The 16,958-nt window shown below is 38.1% G+C and overlaps 1 protein-coding gene across 3 annotated transcripts in view; it reads right to left on the reverse strand.

Moving 5' to 3' along the window:
* Window positions 1-1,007: 1,007 nt before the first annotated feature.
* The window catches only part of HERC2 (HECT and RLD domain containing E3 ubiquitin protein ligase 2), a 120,827-nt gene continuing 104,876 nt past the window's right edge, over window positions 1,008-16,958 (reverse strand). For all 3 annotated transcript variants that reach the window (XM_068140704.1, XM_068140685.1, XM_068140695.1), the window contains exons 84-93: window positions 16,465-16,652; window positions 15,622-15,819; window positions 13,875-13,958; window positions 8,666-8,807; window positions 7,708-7,902; window positions 7,498-7,610; window positions 6,436-6,626; window positions 4,602-4,707; window positions 3,745-3,957; window positions 1,008-2,017 (exon numbers count right to left, since the gene is read on the reverse strand). In XM_068140704.1, the coding sequence (XP_067996805.1) occupies window positions 1,745-2,017; window positions 3,745-3,957; window positions 4,602-4,707; window positions 6,436-6,626; window positions 7,498-7,610; window positions 7,708-7,902; window positions 8,666-8,807; window positions 13,875-13,958; window positions 15,622-15,819; window positions 16,465-16,652 (1,703 nt within the window). In that variant the 3' untranslated portion in view covers window positions 1,008-1,744. The remainder of the gene's footprint in view (window positions 2,018-3,744; window positions 3,958-4,601; window positions 4,708-6,435; window positions 6,627-7,497; window positions 7,611-7,707; window positions 7,903-8,665; window positions 8,808-13,874; window positions 13,959-15,621; window positions 15,820-16,464; window positions 16,653-16,958) is intronic.

The raw sequence follows: 16,958 nt of genomic DNA on the forward strand, positions 1-16,958 counted from the left end.
AGGAGAAATCTGACTGATCAGCAAAGACAGAAAAGGTTGCTTAAGGTTTTGAGTTTTCCAAATTCCTTAAAACTCGAAAAAGACTCAGTGTTCTTCAGCAGCAGAGAGAGAAAATCTAGAGCGCAGGGCATCGGTCTGACTTCGGGCATTTCAATCCAGACAGAGGATCGGGGCAGGAGCATTCGCTGAAAGAGATCTTTAGCACTAAGTAGAGGCCTTTAAAGCTAATGAACTTCAAAACTGAGATTTTACCAGCAAACAGGTATTTTCATAACTATTTTGGTATGTCAAGTATGTTCTGAGAAAACTTTCATGGCCCCATTTAATATTTAAACTTATAGAAGCTGGAGTAGAAGTCAAACACACACTTAAAAAAACCAAAACAAAACAACTAAAATCCAACTCTGATCAGTAAAATCTCAATTATTCACAAACACCTACCCTAATAGTTAATGCAAAAATCATATGACATCATCATCTTTTGGATTTTAATAATAAACACTGGTGCTTTAACACAACTAATCTTATTTTTCTACTTTGAAAAACTAGCACATACAGTGTAGCAAATGCCTGCTTCAATGCCATTTGACTTCACTAAGTTATTCAAAAAGGCTCTCTGAATGCACCATGTTTCATGGCCAAGTCTTGTAATATGATCTGATTTTCTCTGAGACAATATGCTATATGAGTGTCATCATATTTTTTCGCTCCCATTCAGGTCCTTGAAGAGATACTTGTCTCTTACACTTCCCATGTGTCCAAGAACAAATACACCATTACTGGCAACAGCAGCATTAGGAAAAACTGTTGCAACCATTAATGTGGGCATGTAGACTTGCTCTGAGTTTACTGCAGCTCATGTGCTGTCTATGACAATGCATCTACTATTGGTAGAGCTGCAGCAGCCACGTCTGGTCAACAGCTGTAAAGGGCAGAAAGGTTTCTTAGCAGAGCCATTGCAATGTTCATCCCGTGTGCCAGCTGCAAGGCCATTAAAAGACACAAACTTTTTTTTTTCCTGTGGCAGAACTTTTATTTGGAGGGGAATTATAACTTTTGCATTTACATGGCACAAATTATATACAGTACACTTTCCATGATAAGAATTATGATGCTGTTCACATAAAAGTATCAAATTTGAGATAAATAACGCATAAGCTAAAATATACAAACCAGGGATGGAGGTGAAGCTATTGGCCATTTTTATTATCTATAGAAGAATTTCAAGGAATAATGTCAATCCAATGTTCAAAAATTTTTAACAAACTTCTAGTAAAGTTAATTGAAATATTTATAATACTATTCAGTTGTTGCACAGTATTTCCAATATACAATCAAGAAGATGCACAGAACACAACACTTAATATGAAAAAACCTATTGCACCCACAATTTAAAGGTTCCACTGCCTTGTGGATGCTGCACTACCATATTTATATAAACATTTACAACACTTCAGTAAACACAAAGGTTCTAAATGTAGTGCAGCATTATGGGGAGCCACTTTCAGCTCTTAAAATAAATGTTAAATGCCCATATAGTGTGCCATTTATTCTAAGCTGATGGTTTAAGCTGCAACCTTTAATTCCTACTTTGAGTAGTAAACACACTTTCCTCATGTTCAGAAGATTACCATCCCTCTGACTATACATACTATATATTCTGAGCCCTAAACTGTCCTTGGCTTCATTGTCATTTTGGCATTTTGCCTCAGTGCTTGTGACAACTATCCCTTACATTGTTTTTTTAATGTCCTGTTAAGTAGTCCTGTGTAGAATCTGAAGCAAAAGAATCTGCATCTTCGTTATCAGAATCATCACTGCTGTCGTCAGCGGCTGGCTCTCCTGTCAGCGCTATGCGGGCATAGTCATCAGTGTCTATGGACTTGCAGAAGTGAATGGCATACTTCAGCTTCTCCTCTAGGACTTGCTTACAGGAATACCTGGGCAGCTTCAGGAGGAAGAAGCAAGTGTATGACTCAGGAAGAAAGTGGTCTGGAGGATTGTATTTATCCAATACCTGTTCAAAAGCAGAAGCACAGTATTTTGATTCACAGCCCAGAACACAAATAAATATCAAAAGAGTATCTTAGAAATTTTGAAGTGGCATTTAGGATCTGTGACCTAAGTTTCTAGAAAGAACATTGAAAAGACTAAATCCACTTTCTTTACACTAAGCAAATAAATAAAACCAGACATATATGTTCCAGACAACTGGCCTCCTGAGCTGTAGATGGGGTCAGGGAGAAGTATAGCTCCCCTATAATGCAGGAAGAAGTAGTTAGAGACCTGCTCAGCCACTTGGATCCCCACAAGTCCATGGGACCAGATGGGACCCATCCTAGGGTGCTGAGAGAGCTGTCAGATGAGTTGGCCAAGCTGCTCTCCATCATTTTTCAACAGTCCTGGCACACTGGAGAGCTCCCAGATGACTGGAAGATGGCCAACGTGATGCCCATCCACAGGAAGGGCCAGAAGGAGAAACCAGGGAATGACAGACCTGTCAGCCTGACCTCAGTGCAGAGAGACTTTGACAGGCTGGACAGATGGGCAGAGTCCAACAGCATGAGGTATAACACATCTAAGTGCCAGGTTCTACACATTAGCCACAACAACCCCATGCAGTGCTACAGGCTGGAGTCAGAGTGGCTGGAGAGAGGCCAGACAAAAAGGGACCTGGGGGTACTGGTTGATAGTAAGCTGAATATGAGCCAGCGATGCACCCAGGTGGCCAAGAAGGCCAATGGCATCCTGGCCTGTATCAAGAACAGTGTCACCTGCAGGAGCAGGGAAGTCATTCTCTTCCTGTACTCAGCACTGGTTAGGCCACATCTTGAGAACTGTGTCCAGTTCTGGGACCCTCAATTCAAGAGAGATGTTGAGTTGCTGGAATGTGTCCAGAGAAGGGCAACAAAGCTGGTGAGGGATTTGGAGCACAAGCCCTATGAGGAGAGGCTGAGGGAGCTGGGATTGCTTAGACTCCAGAACAGGAGGCTCAGAGGAGACCTTATTTCTCTCTACAACTACCTGAAGGGAGGTTGTAGACAGGCTGAGGTTTGTCTCTTCTCCCAGGCAACCAGCACCAGAACAAGAGGACACAGTCTCAAGCTGTGCCAGGGGAGGTTTACGCTGCATGTTAGGAAGAAATTCTTCACAGAGTGATTGCCCATTGGAATGGGCTGCCCAGGGAGGTGGTGGAGTCACCATCACTGGAAGTGATTAGGAAGAGACAGGATGGGGCATTTTGTGCCATGGTTTAGTTGATTAGATGGTGTTGGATGACAGGTTGGAATCTATGATCTCAAAGTTCTTTTCCAACCTGTTTAATTCTATTCTATTCTATATGAACTTCTTGAATCATGAATGTGGTTGGAAGCAATCTAGAAAAGCTTATGTTACCTTTAGGAAATACCACAATGATTTGAAGATTGTGTTTTTTTTAATTTGGTTGAAATAACTAATGGAGCTGAAGGAAATACTAAATAAACCCCAGCAAGAACAGCTGATGACTGGACAGTGGAAAACTCTCAAAATCCAGAGAAGTGGCTGGGAAATGAAACAAATACCCACTTGCTCAAGTCAAGGGAGAAAACTATTTATACACATTATAGGTCTCTGTATTACTGTCAAATCTATAACGTAATGCTGTACACTGAAATCAGCCTGTTGTCTTGTTATGTCACTCTATTACTTCTCTGACAACAGCTTCTTAAAATATCCCCTCCCAACTCATCCCATACACATTACCTGAATAACAAAGTCTCTCCCTCTAAAATCTGCAATGGTCCTGGGCAGCCTTGTTCTGCCCCACACAAAACGCAGGAAGAGTGATCGCTCTGTATTGGAGAAGGACTCCATCACTTCCCAGAACCACTGTATTAAGGAAGCAGTTGGTTCAATTCCTTTGTAAGTTGCTACAGATTTCAGAAGGTGGAGTGGAATATCTGGGCTTCCACATACCTGAAAAACAAGATACAGCAACAGGCTACAAAACTCTGATCAAGTAATTACAGGTAATTTGTTCCCCCACCCATTCCTTGGAGATACTTAATCAGCTTTTACTCTGACAAAATGAACACTCAGATACCTGAAGTACTGTGCACTTCTGTGACAATACTATGACTACTGTGTAGTCTCCTATTACAATAATGTTACATATATCTATCAGCAGTTTATAATGAACCTTCTTTTGTATTTCCCAATCACAAAGAATTAAACAGTTTACTTGGGATGATTATCTCCCAATTCACCTCCTAGGTCACTCTTTTGTGGTTTGGTGGGTTGTGGGGTGGGTTTTTTTGTTGTTTTGGTTGGGGTTTGTTTTGGTTTTTTGGTTGGTTGGGGTTTTGTGGATTTTTTCAAGTAATGTTTTTGTTTGTTTCTTTCTTCCAAAAACAATCCATTACACAACTGTTAAGCTGTACCAAAAATAACCTTATTAACACCAAGAGGGAAATTAAACATTTTCCGGTCTTTCCTGGGACAAGCTGTTTGCAATTACAGAAAGATCATTGTTTTTTAATGTGGGTTTTGATTAGTAAGATACAAGTGAAGCATCTCACTCAAAATTAGTTTGGTAGAGGTAAAAAAGTAGAGATTGATACCATAGTTTCCAGTTCATATCCTGTAAAGAGTGAAAGTAGAGGAACTGGGACAACACGAGCCATTCCCTCGCGAACTGCTGCAACTTGTTCGTCAAATTCATGAAGCCTGCAGAGACACATTTTCAGAGTTTCTGTGAATGTCATTTCTAGCACTTACTGTAATTAACCACTCTCCTCAAGTCTTCGGCTATACATCAAGGAACGTTAACATTTATCGCACAAGATACTTGACTTAGAACAGTTTCTACACCCAGTTGTGGGCACAGCAAGCTCAGTATAACTTATTTCTAGTATTTTTCATGTGCTACGTCTGGCAAGAACAAACCAATACTCCACTTACTCTTCAGAAAAGAATGGCTGTACTTTGAAATTCTGCCCTCAAACATTCCCCACACTAGCCAGACATTATGGTAAAATAAAAATGGTTCTGAACTAAAACATGGTATCTGAGGGGACAGGAGTGGTTTTATTTCAAAACAAACACAGATAAGTCTAACATTTTACTGCTTCTGCTGCCATCCATGGTTTGTGTTTTGCCTTTTTTTTTCCCTCCCTGTCTAGTGATTTCTGAGATATTTTACAGAGCTCTCCAGAGCAGAGGTTTGCAGCATTGACAAGTCCTGTCCTGGGGCTTGTCATCAACAAAATAAATAAAAATGTCAGGACAAACTTGATCTTTCACATTCACTTTGCCACATGGATTCCATTCAGGTGCTACTTTTTCTCTCAAGATCTCAATATAATTTTACAGCTTAATCGAAGCATTTAAGTCTTTCTCCCAAAGCCCTTTTAACTGTAAAATGCCTTATTTAGAATTGCTTATGTCCTTTGAGGAAAGCCAGAATTGGGAAGAGACCAAAACTGTTTCTTCAAAGGAATATAACATTTCATATAGATGTACATTTATCCATTCCAAATGAAATTTCTCTCTACTGTCAAGAATAATTTTAACTATTAGTTCATAACCAGTTACAGAAAATAAGAAAATCAAAGACTGTAGTTCAGCAGCTGTTAGCAGGCACTCTAACTACAAACTAATAAGCAAATATATAGTGATGATAAAGTTTTACTCAATCACTCTCTACAATGATTAACTACGGCAGAGAGAACAAAACAACTACAAATCAGTTTCTTGTCTAAATGATCTAAATTTCCGTATTTCAAAAAGCACTAGGCATGCTGCTTCACATAGCAAGAGGCCTACGCTTGTTTCTTGTACTTTTCTAGGTTATCTGGGTATTTAAGTCACCAAAGGCCTGTCGTCTTTATTTCCCACTGATTTAAGTCCAATATTCACCCTTTGGCACCTGTGGGTGAATTTGCTTGTCTGTGTGTAACAGACATCTTTGATGGTGTTCAAGGCAAAAACATTTTCATTTGTGTATTCCAACTTCAATAAGCATAGAGTAAGAATTCAGCTAGAACTGCTCTTAACTGCAAGTGATGACATGAAAAACTGCAGGAGTGTTAGTACCAAATCTAAGCTCTCTTCACAAACTGTTTAAAGATTAAGCCTGTTACTTTATTACATAGGAAGGATTAGATGGATAGTGCATGCCTCCTCATGCAGAACTGTCAGCCAAAAATGCTCTTTCAGGACTGCTGTTCAAATCTAGAGCCATATCTACTAGCCTAGTCTGTTTCCTAAAAATTAGGTTTAATTTTTTCTCCTTGGTTATAAAACAAAACAGAAAAATCAATGCTGTAATCACATGAAAATATTAAAATATTTTTATAGAAGAGTTTAAAATGTTATATTGATTAGACATTTTTACATTTTTTTTTAAGAAAATGCTTTTTTCATGTCAAGAATTTGAATGACTTCTTCACAAACCTGTAGTTTATTGCCAGCCTCACATATTCAGCTCTATTATCCAGTGTAATATGGGTGTACTTGGAACTCAGTTGAATATCTTGACCACTTGCATTAGGCACAGTGAATGGGAGGCTCATAGCCTCAAACTCTTCTGAAGTGGCTTCGTTGTCTCGAATGTACATAAGCCCAGGAATAAAATCTTTATCAACCTTTTGGAAATAACAAGCCCATGTTAAGCTCAGTTTACTAGCACTATAAAACAGCGTCTCCTGCACACCAAAAGCAATGCATCATGCATGATCTAGTGAAAGCACTGTTGAATGTCTGACCACAACCCATTTAATTTTGTGGTTTATGTAAAATTTCATTACACGGGGATGTGGAAGGGTGCATGTGTTCAAGATTTCTACCCTTTTGGGGAGTGTTTGCCAAGAAACTGTATTGTAGAAGAAAAAGGATTTAAAGCTTAAAAATGTAATCATCTCTACAAAGTCCAATGCTGGTTTTGGTACAAAAGGAATCCCTTTACTGACAACAATCACTCAATGCTTTCACAGTAAATACATTTCTATGCAACAGTGTTTGAGAAGGAACTCTTCCTAATGACAACTTAACTTCACATTTAATGAGCTCAGTAAACAGAAATTGAAACTTTATTCTGTTCAGTATGTGGGCACAAACTATTTCCAGTTGTAGTTTGAACTCATTTTCTCTTACTTCAAAACAGTGTAGGTGTGTGTGTCAGATCACTTACTGCATCTTGGCACAACAGACAGAAAGAGATGCAAAAAGGTCTACTGGAAAGTAAGAGTTCAACCACAAACATTTGTCTAGTCAAAACCTTGAGAAGATGCGAAAATGCTCTACAATTCAGACAGTTTATTCAATTATTTTTGAACAACTTAAACTTACGGTTTTAACAGTGTATACAAGTCATCCTACCACACTGTCTCAAAACATAAAAGGCAAGTCAAAATACAAGTACACAGAAACCAGGAAAGCCAGTCACTAGTGAAAAAATTATGCCAGAGTCTGCTTGTCTGCTCTATGATGTCTTCTATTTATGAATTTTATACTTACCTCACTGAGATCAGCAATTGTTAGGTTCATTCCTGCAAGCTGTTTCCACACTGGCTCAGCCAGGTTGAGGCTCAGAGGGCTGCCAGTGCGAATAGCAATGCCCAAAAGTACACCTGTAAGATTGAACATAATGTTATCCATTTCAGAAGGCTAGATGCCCAATATTTTGATCACATAATGCAAGCAGAATGTCAGTTACTAAGAAATTACCAAGAAAACGAAACATGTTCATATGCAAGAGTGACTTGGCAGCAGGATTTAAAAGGAAGCAATCTCTGTTCGCTCCAGATTCATCTCTTCCATTTGGTGTCACAATCAACAGCGGGGTCAGCCCATTCTGAAGCTCCTCGCACATTTCTGCTATCGATTCACTATAACCTCCACCACAATCGTCCACAGATTCACCTTAGGGGGGGGAAAAGAATTTTCAGAATGAAATGTTCTTTCAAAAATAAAGTATTAAAATAATCCGCATTGCCTTCCATAGGGATAACTGAGTAAACAATCAATCGTAAAAGCTACATTGTCATATCTGTTCATACTAAAACCCTTTATCTGTTGCTTTAGATTTGGATATTTCCAGTTCTTTGTAAATCACATTATTTAGAAGATTACACAACATATCACAGCAATGCAATTAGCATTTTTGTGTTATACACTAATCAAAATAATAAAATAGAAGAGAGGTAGTAAAAGGAAATCAAAACAATGTGGTTCCTAGGTGATATCTTAAAATAGATTTTATGTATTTTACACGTAGTAGATTTCAAGCTATAAATATTTGTCACCAAAAAGCTTACAATTACATTCAAACTGAAAAAACAATTCTATCAGTAAAACCAGTTAGCCAGGATTATGCACAAATTCATACAGCTGAAAAACAAGTTTAAGTTTTGCAGAATGTTGGTTGTAGGCAGGAGGAAATCTGCCTCCTAGAATTTGAGGAGAATTACAGACACCTTTCCGCTAATCTTGAAAGGTTTCATAAAATCATTTTTTAAAGCTTTTTTTACTTCCTAGTATTTTATGCACCTTCCTCTGCCTACACACATACATTGTTTTCCAATATCCCTTTCTTCCTTCAGGTCCAAAAAAAAAAAAACAACACCTGAAGAAAACTGTAAAACTAAGTGCAATTCAGGTGTAGGGAGGTGGAGAATCCTCTTACCAACAAACTTGACTTTCCAAACACGATGAGGAAGCAGAAGGCTGTCAGGGCTGAAAGAACTCATTTTGGCGCACATCTGTCCAAACACTGACTTTGTACCATCAGGCCCAGCCAGTCCTCCTTTACTCCTAGAACGTTTTACCTATTGGGTAAGCACATTATAAAAGTCACTGTAAGAACACAGTTCAGCTGGTATCACTGTGCAGGGCAGATCATTGATGTTTGTAAAGCACGTTTGCAGTGAAGCATTTGCAGAAGTGCACGGTGCACCTTGTAGATATGGGACATTTACAGGAAAACAAATAAAGTATTCAAACTGCAGCACAAGAGTATTTTCAGTACCATTTAATATCCATCCCTAGACATAGGTATCACAGACTCCTATTGCATAGCCCAGTCATCTCAAGGAGGATGAAAGCTCTTAGTATCTCAAGCTATCAGGAGCCCAGAACTATTTAAGAATCACACAATGGTTGAGGGTAGAAGGCACCTCTACAGGTCATCTGGTCCAACTCCCTTGCTCAAGGAGAGCCATCTAAAGCCAGCTGCCCATGACCGCATCCAGATGACTTTCAAATGTCTTTGAAGACAGAGATTTCACAGCCTTCCTCTGCAACCTGTGCTAGTGCTTGGTCACCCTCACAGTGAAAAACTGCTTCCTGATGGTGAGAGGAAACCCGTGTTTCATTTTGTGCCCACTGTGTGGTCCTGCTACTGGTCACCACTGACCAAAGCCTGGGTCCATCTTCTTTACACCTTCCCTTCAGGTATGCCTCCTGAGCTTTCTCTTCTCCAGGCTAAACATTTCCAGCTCTCTCAGCCTTTGCTTATAAGAGAGATGCTCCAGTCCCTTTACCATCTTTGCAGCCTTCTGCTGGACTCTCTCCACTATGTCCATGTCCCTCTTGTACTGATCTATAGACACTACTCCATGTGTGGCCTCACCAGTGCTCAGTAAAGGGCAAGGATCACATTCCTTGACCTGCTGGCAACATTCTTCCTAAAGCAGCCCAGGGCAGTCATTATCCTTCAGGACAAGCACATATTGCTGGCTGATGTTCAACTTGGTGCCCAACAGCAACTCCAGGCTCTTTTCTGCAGAATTGTTTTTGAGCTAGGCCACCCTCACCATTCCAATGCCTAGGGTTGGTCCTCCTCAGGTGCAGAATTTTGAACTTCTCCTTGTTGAAGTTAATGAGGTTCCAGTCAGCCCACTTCTCCAGCTTGTCAGCATCTCTCTGGATACAGCACAACCCTCTGGTGTATCAACCACTTCTCCCAGTTTTCTACCATCAGCAAACTTGCCAAGGATATTCTCTGAATCATTAATGAAGATGTTGTCCAGGACAGGGCCTAGTATTGAACCCTAGAGTACACCACTAGTTAGTGGCATCCAACTTGTCTTCATGCCATTGATCACCACCCTCTGGACCCAGTTCTAACAGTTTTTAACCCGCTTCACTGCATGCTCATCCAGCCTGCACCCCATCAGCTTGATAGTGACAAAAATAATAATAAAAAAAAAATTAGCATATACCTAAACATTAAGGAAAAAAAGTTACTGGTTCTAGGACAGGCTTCACAGCAACTTCTGTAACACATCCTGTCTCTGTGACATTGCTGGTTAACTGTTAGTGACTACTGCAGTTATCACTATTTATAAACACCACAAATTCAAGTGCCTCTGCAAGATTTGCAAAACCATGAAAAACATCTGGCTGTTGAAACACTTCCACCACATCCTGAACTGATTTGACAATGCTGAATGATTGTTCAAGTTCATTGGCATAACTACTTGAGACAATCTTAGTTCAAACACGGCTGATCATAACGATGATGATTTTCTTTTTTAATTGAAAATAAAAAATCTGAAGGTTGATTAGGTCTCAGCCATTTTACTGTTGTTAGAGCTGGAAACATACAATAACAATAGGGGTGTCCACCGCAGCTTAGGCAGAATTATTCTTAGCAGTTCAGCTGACCAGCCTGTGGTCGCTTTTCCCTAGATAAGGAAGTTTACATTTCCCCAACTTTATTTACCTTTAATTTCAAATATTTTGTCATTCACCTATCTCTACTGAGCATCTGTTCATCTTCAAAGGAAAATGGAAACACAGGGGTATCAACCATAAAATTTGTTGATGATTTCCTTTCCCTCTTCCTGAGGCAGCCATCACTACCTTGATAAGCTGATTTTTACTGGATTGCACTTACTTAATGCATCCAATGTCTCTACTTGTACATTTGTCCAAAGTGTGTATATTTTTCATATGTAAGACAGATCAGAGGCTGTCTTGTTGGCCAGAAAACTGAATACATGTTATGCTTACATTCATTAATGATAACATTAAAATATGCATCTATGACATTTATATGCATCTGTGACATTTACTAGGAGTCTCTTACAGGAGTAAACACTACCAAAATACATCTGTATATATACACAATACATCTGTATATACAGACATATGGAACAAAGTGCTTTTTAGGCACCTACAGAAAAAGTGTATTTTAAGATTTGGTTAAGATCCCAAAGAAATGGCACACAAAGAAAATTCCATGTATTTTGCTGCAAATTTCACTACTGCTTTCAACTGCAGTGAAAACTTCTTTCATCTAAAGACAAAGATATGATCTAACAGCATTATGAATGTGACACCACGTGAGCTACACCAGTACTTAAATACAAGGTAAATCTGCTCTGCTAACAAGAGGGTCAGTAAGTAAACTTGAGCACTACAGCCCTGTCTAGACAAGTAGCTGTTAATTCACTTTCAGGCTCAGGCTTTGACTACTTTCACTTACACAAATTCAGAGCATGGCCCAGGTGCTATTTTGGAATGTATCACTTAATGATCATTCCTAAAAATAACATGAACAAAAAAGGGCATCACATTTAATTTCTTCTGTCCTACACAAATCTCCAACAGTGTCCCAAATTGTCTGTGTTTATTCAAGCTTGCCTGCATGCTAAACCTCAGAGCAGAGAACATCTACCCTCAACATTATGCTACAGAAAAACCAGGCTTGCATTCAGACAAGTTGTGGTACAGCCATCATGTTGTATTTCACACACCCTGACAAAGAAAACTATGTAAAAACTACTCCAGAGAAGGGCAGTGAAGCTGATAAAGGGTCTGGAGATGCATGATAAGATGAGAGGAAATGGCCTGAAGTTGCACCAGGGAAGATTTAGTTTGGATATTAGAAGACACTTCTTCACTGCAAGTTTTATCAGACACTGGAATAGGCTGCTGTGGGAGGTGGCTGAATCATCATCCCAGGAGATGTTTAAAAGACCCACAGATCTGGTGCTAAGGGATGTGGTTTAGCACATTAATTTGTAAAGTCAGATGACAGCTAGACTTAATGTTCTTAAAGGTCTTTCCCAGCTGAAACAATTCTATGATTCTCCTGTGTCCTACTATTGTAAGACTCCTAACAGAAAAGCTCCAGGGCCAAGTATTATCTAAGGTGAACATCATGTACTCAAAAGGAATCTGGTCTACGTAAAGTACAAAAGAGTGGTTTTTGCTTGCTTTTATGCCACAAGTTAAACTGATGTTATGTCCAGTTTTTGTACTCACAAGAAAGCCACTGAACAACAAGGTAAGCTGAGGAAATATTTATAAATCAGGTCAGTAACTGGAAGACAACTTTAAAAACTCATTTGCTTATTTTGTATGAAGAAAGATAACAAAATGAATTGGCTGCACCATGTAATATATAAACTGTAAGAAAGTCTTCTGAAAACAAGGGAATTTCAAGCATAGCTAGAAATAAGATCAAAACTCTTTAACATTGTCAATTAGCTGTTTGACCCTATGTAAAGCAGCTTTGACTCTTCATTTAAGTATCATAAAGGATCAAATGGTTTAGGGATCCACATTTTCCTTCTCTGCAAAGGTAACTCAAGAAACAGTCACTCGAACTTGATACTGTATAATCACAGGGCAGATTATGAACATGATCTTTCTTGACTAAATCTAGGACAGACCTGTGTTACACCGATATTTCATTTCCCCCAGAAGCTATGAAAAAGGGAAGCCCGGCAGCTACTAGTTCTTTTCTAGAGTTCAAGACAGATTAAAGTAATGAAGTGAAATACAAGAGAGTCTATCTTAATTAATTAACTCAAGAGTAAAAGGATGACACTAGGAGATGAGCTGAAACCCTATCTGCTAGTTTCCTGCTTAAATTCTTGCATTGCTTTATTGGACTTTCTAATTTCATACACATGCACAAAAAAAGCAGTGAGAAAATTTCTAGCACACTTCAGCTTCCCAAATAAACAATACCGACAAATTTTAATTGCATAACATTACCACAAGAAATTTTTACATGTCCATAGAAAATGGCAAATAAGCCTGAAACAGGGTGCAGTCGTAACAGGATGTACTTCTACTCACTAAGACAAAACTAAATTGTCAGAATGTCACAATTTCTCCATTCTAGCCTTACAAAGAGTAGGTTTTCTTATTTTTTACAATATTCTCAAAAAGAGAGCATCACTACTAAAGAAAAGAAATGCATGAGGATTCCATAAGACTAGGCTTCAGTCCATTTAAACAAAAACAATGTTTTACTATTCTATCTTACAGAATTATCTATGGAAGAGAGACATATCTGGCCTAAGGCACAACATTACATTTTTTAACGTCAATGGTAAAGAAAAAAGTCCTTCTGTATCAAAGAGTTCTGCAATCATTATGTCCACATGTGATGACCAGCAAAGGCCAAGAGTTTAGCAGCCTGATTTTTAATTACATTCAATGGCACTTTTTTTCCTAGCCTTTTTATTTTTTTTCCCCTTCATGTTCTCTGTTACAAAAGAAACAGCTGAGTAAATCATCAGACCATTTGGGAAGATAAGAAAGGCATCAGAATCACTACTCTCTTAAGCTACCTAATGCAGTGAGATTTAAAAAGTATTTCTGGGTCAAGCAGGACATACTTTGTTCATTAGAGCCTAAATCATTCACTTAATATTTTAACATTCCTACAGTGGGGCTAAAAACATTCTGAAAAGAAAGTCAGCAGCCCTTGCTCCATTCACTTCTTCATTGTTTCTGCCTCTGATGGGGAAAAAAAAAACCAAACAACTACTTTTTAACTGCTTCTTATCTGATTACTAAAGGGACTTGACAAATGCATAGAACTGTGGACTAACTACACAGATACTAAAATGAGAAATTTCAGCTTAAGGTACCTGTATTCTGTTGAGTTCTACAACTGGCCCATGCTGACGATCTCTCACCATAGTTGCTTGCACAACTTTTCTGAAAGCAGCCTCCTAAAAAATGGGAAATTATGACAAATTCAAGCAGTGTCAAAACTGCACACATTTCACAGATACATACATAGTTCAACTCAGGGGGAAAGAACACCACAGAAGAACACAGAAATTGATCCTGCAATATCATCTTTCAACAACTTCCTTCTGAAAACAGCACAAAACAGTAGAAAAGACATAAAACCTCTGAGTTTTTCCTCAGCAGAAATGGACATCAGATACTTTTGAAATAATAAAAATAAACAAAAGCCACAGAAGATACAAAGCTGTGAGATGGGAGTTAAGGATGTTATTTCTGCAAATACAGTTCAAGTCTGGAACAGCTGAGGTACTAAAAACTAAAGGAAGAAATTCTCTCAAAATAGCTTGAAAATTTGGTGCTGCATCCAGATTCATTTATTACAGAACAATCAACATGTCACTGAGTACAGGTATAAATTAGTTTATACCAAAAATAACATATGTCTAGAATAAGTAATGTTAGAGGAAAACTATGAAAAAAAAACCCAACCAAAGATAAAAATAGAATAGAAAGCAAATAAACCGCAAAGTTTTAGTGCAAATTTAAGTATCTGAGAATTTCTCAGTATATATCTGGATTTCATTTTACACTGTCAGTTTCAAGTAGACTTTAGAAAAATTGTGACATCTTTAGCATCTCTGCAAGGTAAGCCTGGCTTAAAAGCTCAGATATCAATATAGTATCACAACTCCTATTGTCTCTGTTGTCTGCTTTTGACACAAAACATGCCTGCTAATCACAGATATGTTATATCTGAATCCTTTCCAAACTCTTAAATTATATTTAATGTGTCTCCTGTACACATATTCCTAATATTTAACATCCTATACCTAAAGTCTCCCTGTTAATATCACTAAAATATAAAAGTGATATGAGCAGAGTGGCTAGGATTTCCTTTTTCCAATTTAGGTTGTCACATAAAATGAGTGCCCTTTGTGAGGCAAATCGAAAAATGAGCTCTTCGTCTTTGAAGTCTTTCCAATATACTTCCCAGATTTTGTCTCTTTATATAAGGTTATATTTTTTTCTTAGACTAGTTCCTACTACAGTGAGAAAATTCAGATCCAAAACTGATGGTCATACTGAAGGTTTCTAAATGCTTCCAGCATATGATTTTTTTGTGTAAGTGTTGTAGACTTGAAGCATTATAATTTTTTCATGACTGACTGGACCTTCAACTATAAAAATCCACTTTCTTTACCAATTAGAGACTAAACTAAGTATACTCATTTTGCTTTTAGCCCAGTCTAAAACAAGTTTGTAACTGCATAGAGCTTTGGATCAATTGGTGTATTATTTGATCATGACAAACAAAATGCAAAAAGCAGACAGTGTCTACTTCGTACCTATCTTACATTTTCTTCCAGGGTAACATCTACTGAATACCTTAGGAGAGTTCACCTATACTATAAACTGAAGATTTACAGGGTAAAGTTATTTTCAAGATACACACACACTGTGATGAAGAACTGAGGAAAGCATAGTAAAAAGCACACATTCACAAAGAAGTTTGCATAATCCAAATGCAAATATTTGATAGAACAAAATGAGACAGAGAGATCTGTTTTCTTCAGAAAGAGTTAAAAAGTGTATTTCACTTACAGTTATAAATCATTCCCTTAAAAGTATTCTGGTAAATACCTTTCCCTGTGATATCAGTATTCCCCGTAATGTGTCAAACCCAACTGAGGGTCCTTGGCCAGTTTCATCAAGTCTTCCTTCAAGATCAAACATTGGAATGCAAGGACAGAAGAGTTCAGAAATATGATGCAACAGCAGAAGCCTGTTTCTCAATGAAATGATGGGAATTTCCTGCAGATGATTGTACTCCATAGGAACCTGTGATAAGGCAATGTTATATTAATGTAATTCAAAATTATTACATAATTCATTATATAGAACAGCAGTACATAAGATTTGTAAATCTGTATTAGAAATAGAGGTACTTGCTCATTCACACTGTCAAAACTTATTACAGAGAGTTCAGTTGTTTATAAAAGATACTAAGAGCATGCATTCAAGCAGAAACAAGTATTAGAATCATGACCATTAGGACTGTTCTTTCTAGTCCATATTCTGTAATTTTCTTTATTCAAGAGCAGGCATATTCTACATCCTGTCATCACCATGCCCAGACATTATAGCCGAAAGACAGAATATTCAGAAAGTAATGAAGAACTCCATTAGACAGTGTAACATTTTCTTAGTTGGAATACTGAACTAAAATTCCTGTGGATTTGCAAACTGAGTTACGGTTTTGCATTGGATTAACAGCTGAATGAAAGAGGCTTTCTCACCCCAGAAGACTGGAATCCTACTTTGGAAATAGGGAAGTCAAACAAAGTAACTGGCTCAAACTCAAAGACAAATCAAAGCACACTGAGATTTTGGAGGGATTTAGAAGGGAAAAATATCTACTGAAAGATCAGCAATAAGCACACTAAGTACATTTAAAATCTGAACACAATAAGCCCAAAATATTACCTGTGTAGGGAGTTTGCCAGCATTAGCAGGTTTACTGGTTGACCAAGCTAAAGTATGTGCTGAGCCACAGGCTACTCTGTTGATCTTTTTACCCTGAAGTGCTGCAACCAAGCGCGGTCTTTGGATAGCATTAGTTGTTCCATCTCCAAGTTGCCCTTCATCATTATCTCCCCATGTATAAACTTCCCCTAAACCAATAAAAATAATGATGAATTTATTTCCTCACAGTTTGCTTAACTTAAAACTTCTGTTGCAGAACAGGAGAAGAAGGTGGAGCAGAAGAATACCAACAGACACAGCAAAAACAGTAATTAGAAAAGACTTAACATTTTGCATGAGAGAAAAGATCCTATGTTGTATGGCTAGAAAGGACATTGAGTGCTTACTGCTCCAAAATAATTACAAAATACCTTTAAAATGTCAACCTTGTTTCTGAGCATTAATTTTCCGCAACTACCGCCTATTTTACTAGCACTTATAAAACACTCAGTTGT

The sequence above is a fragment of the Melanerpes formicivorus genome, unplaced genomic scaffold (assembly GCF_026170545.1).
Source record: "Melanerpes formicivorus ecotype bairdi unplaced genomic scaffold, bMelFor1.0.p_v2 SCAF_1, whole genome shotgun sequence".
Taxonomy (NCBI): Eukaryota; Metazoa; Chordata; class Aves; order Piciformes; family Picidae; genus Melanerpes; species Melanerpes formicivorus.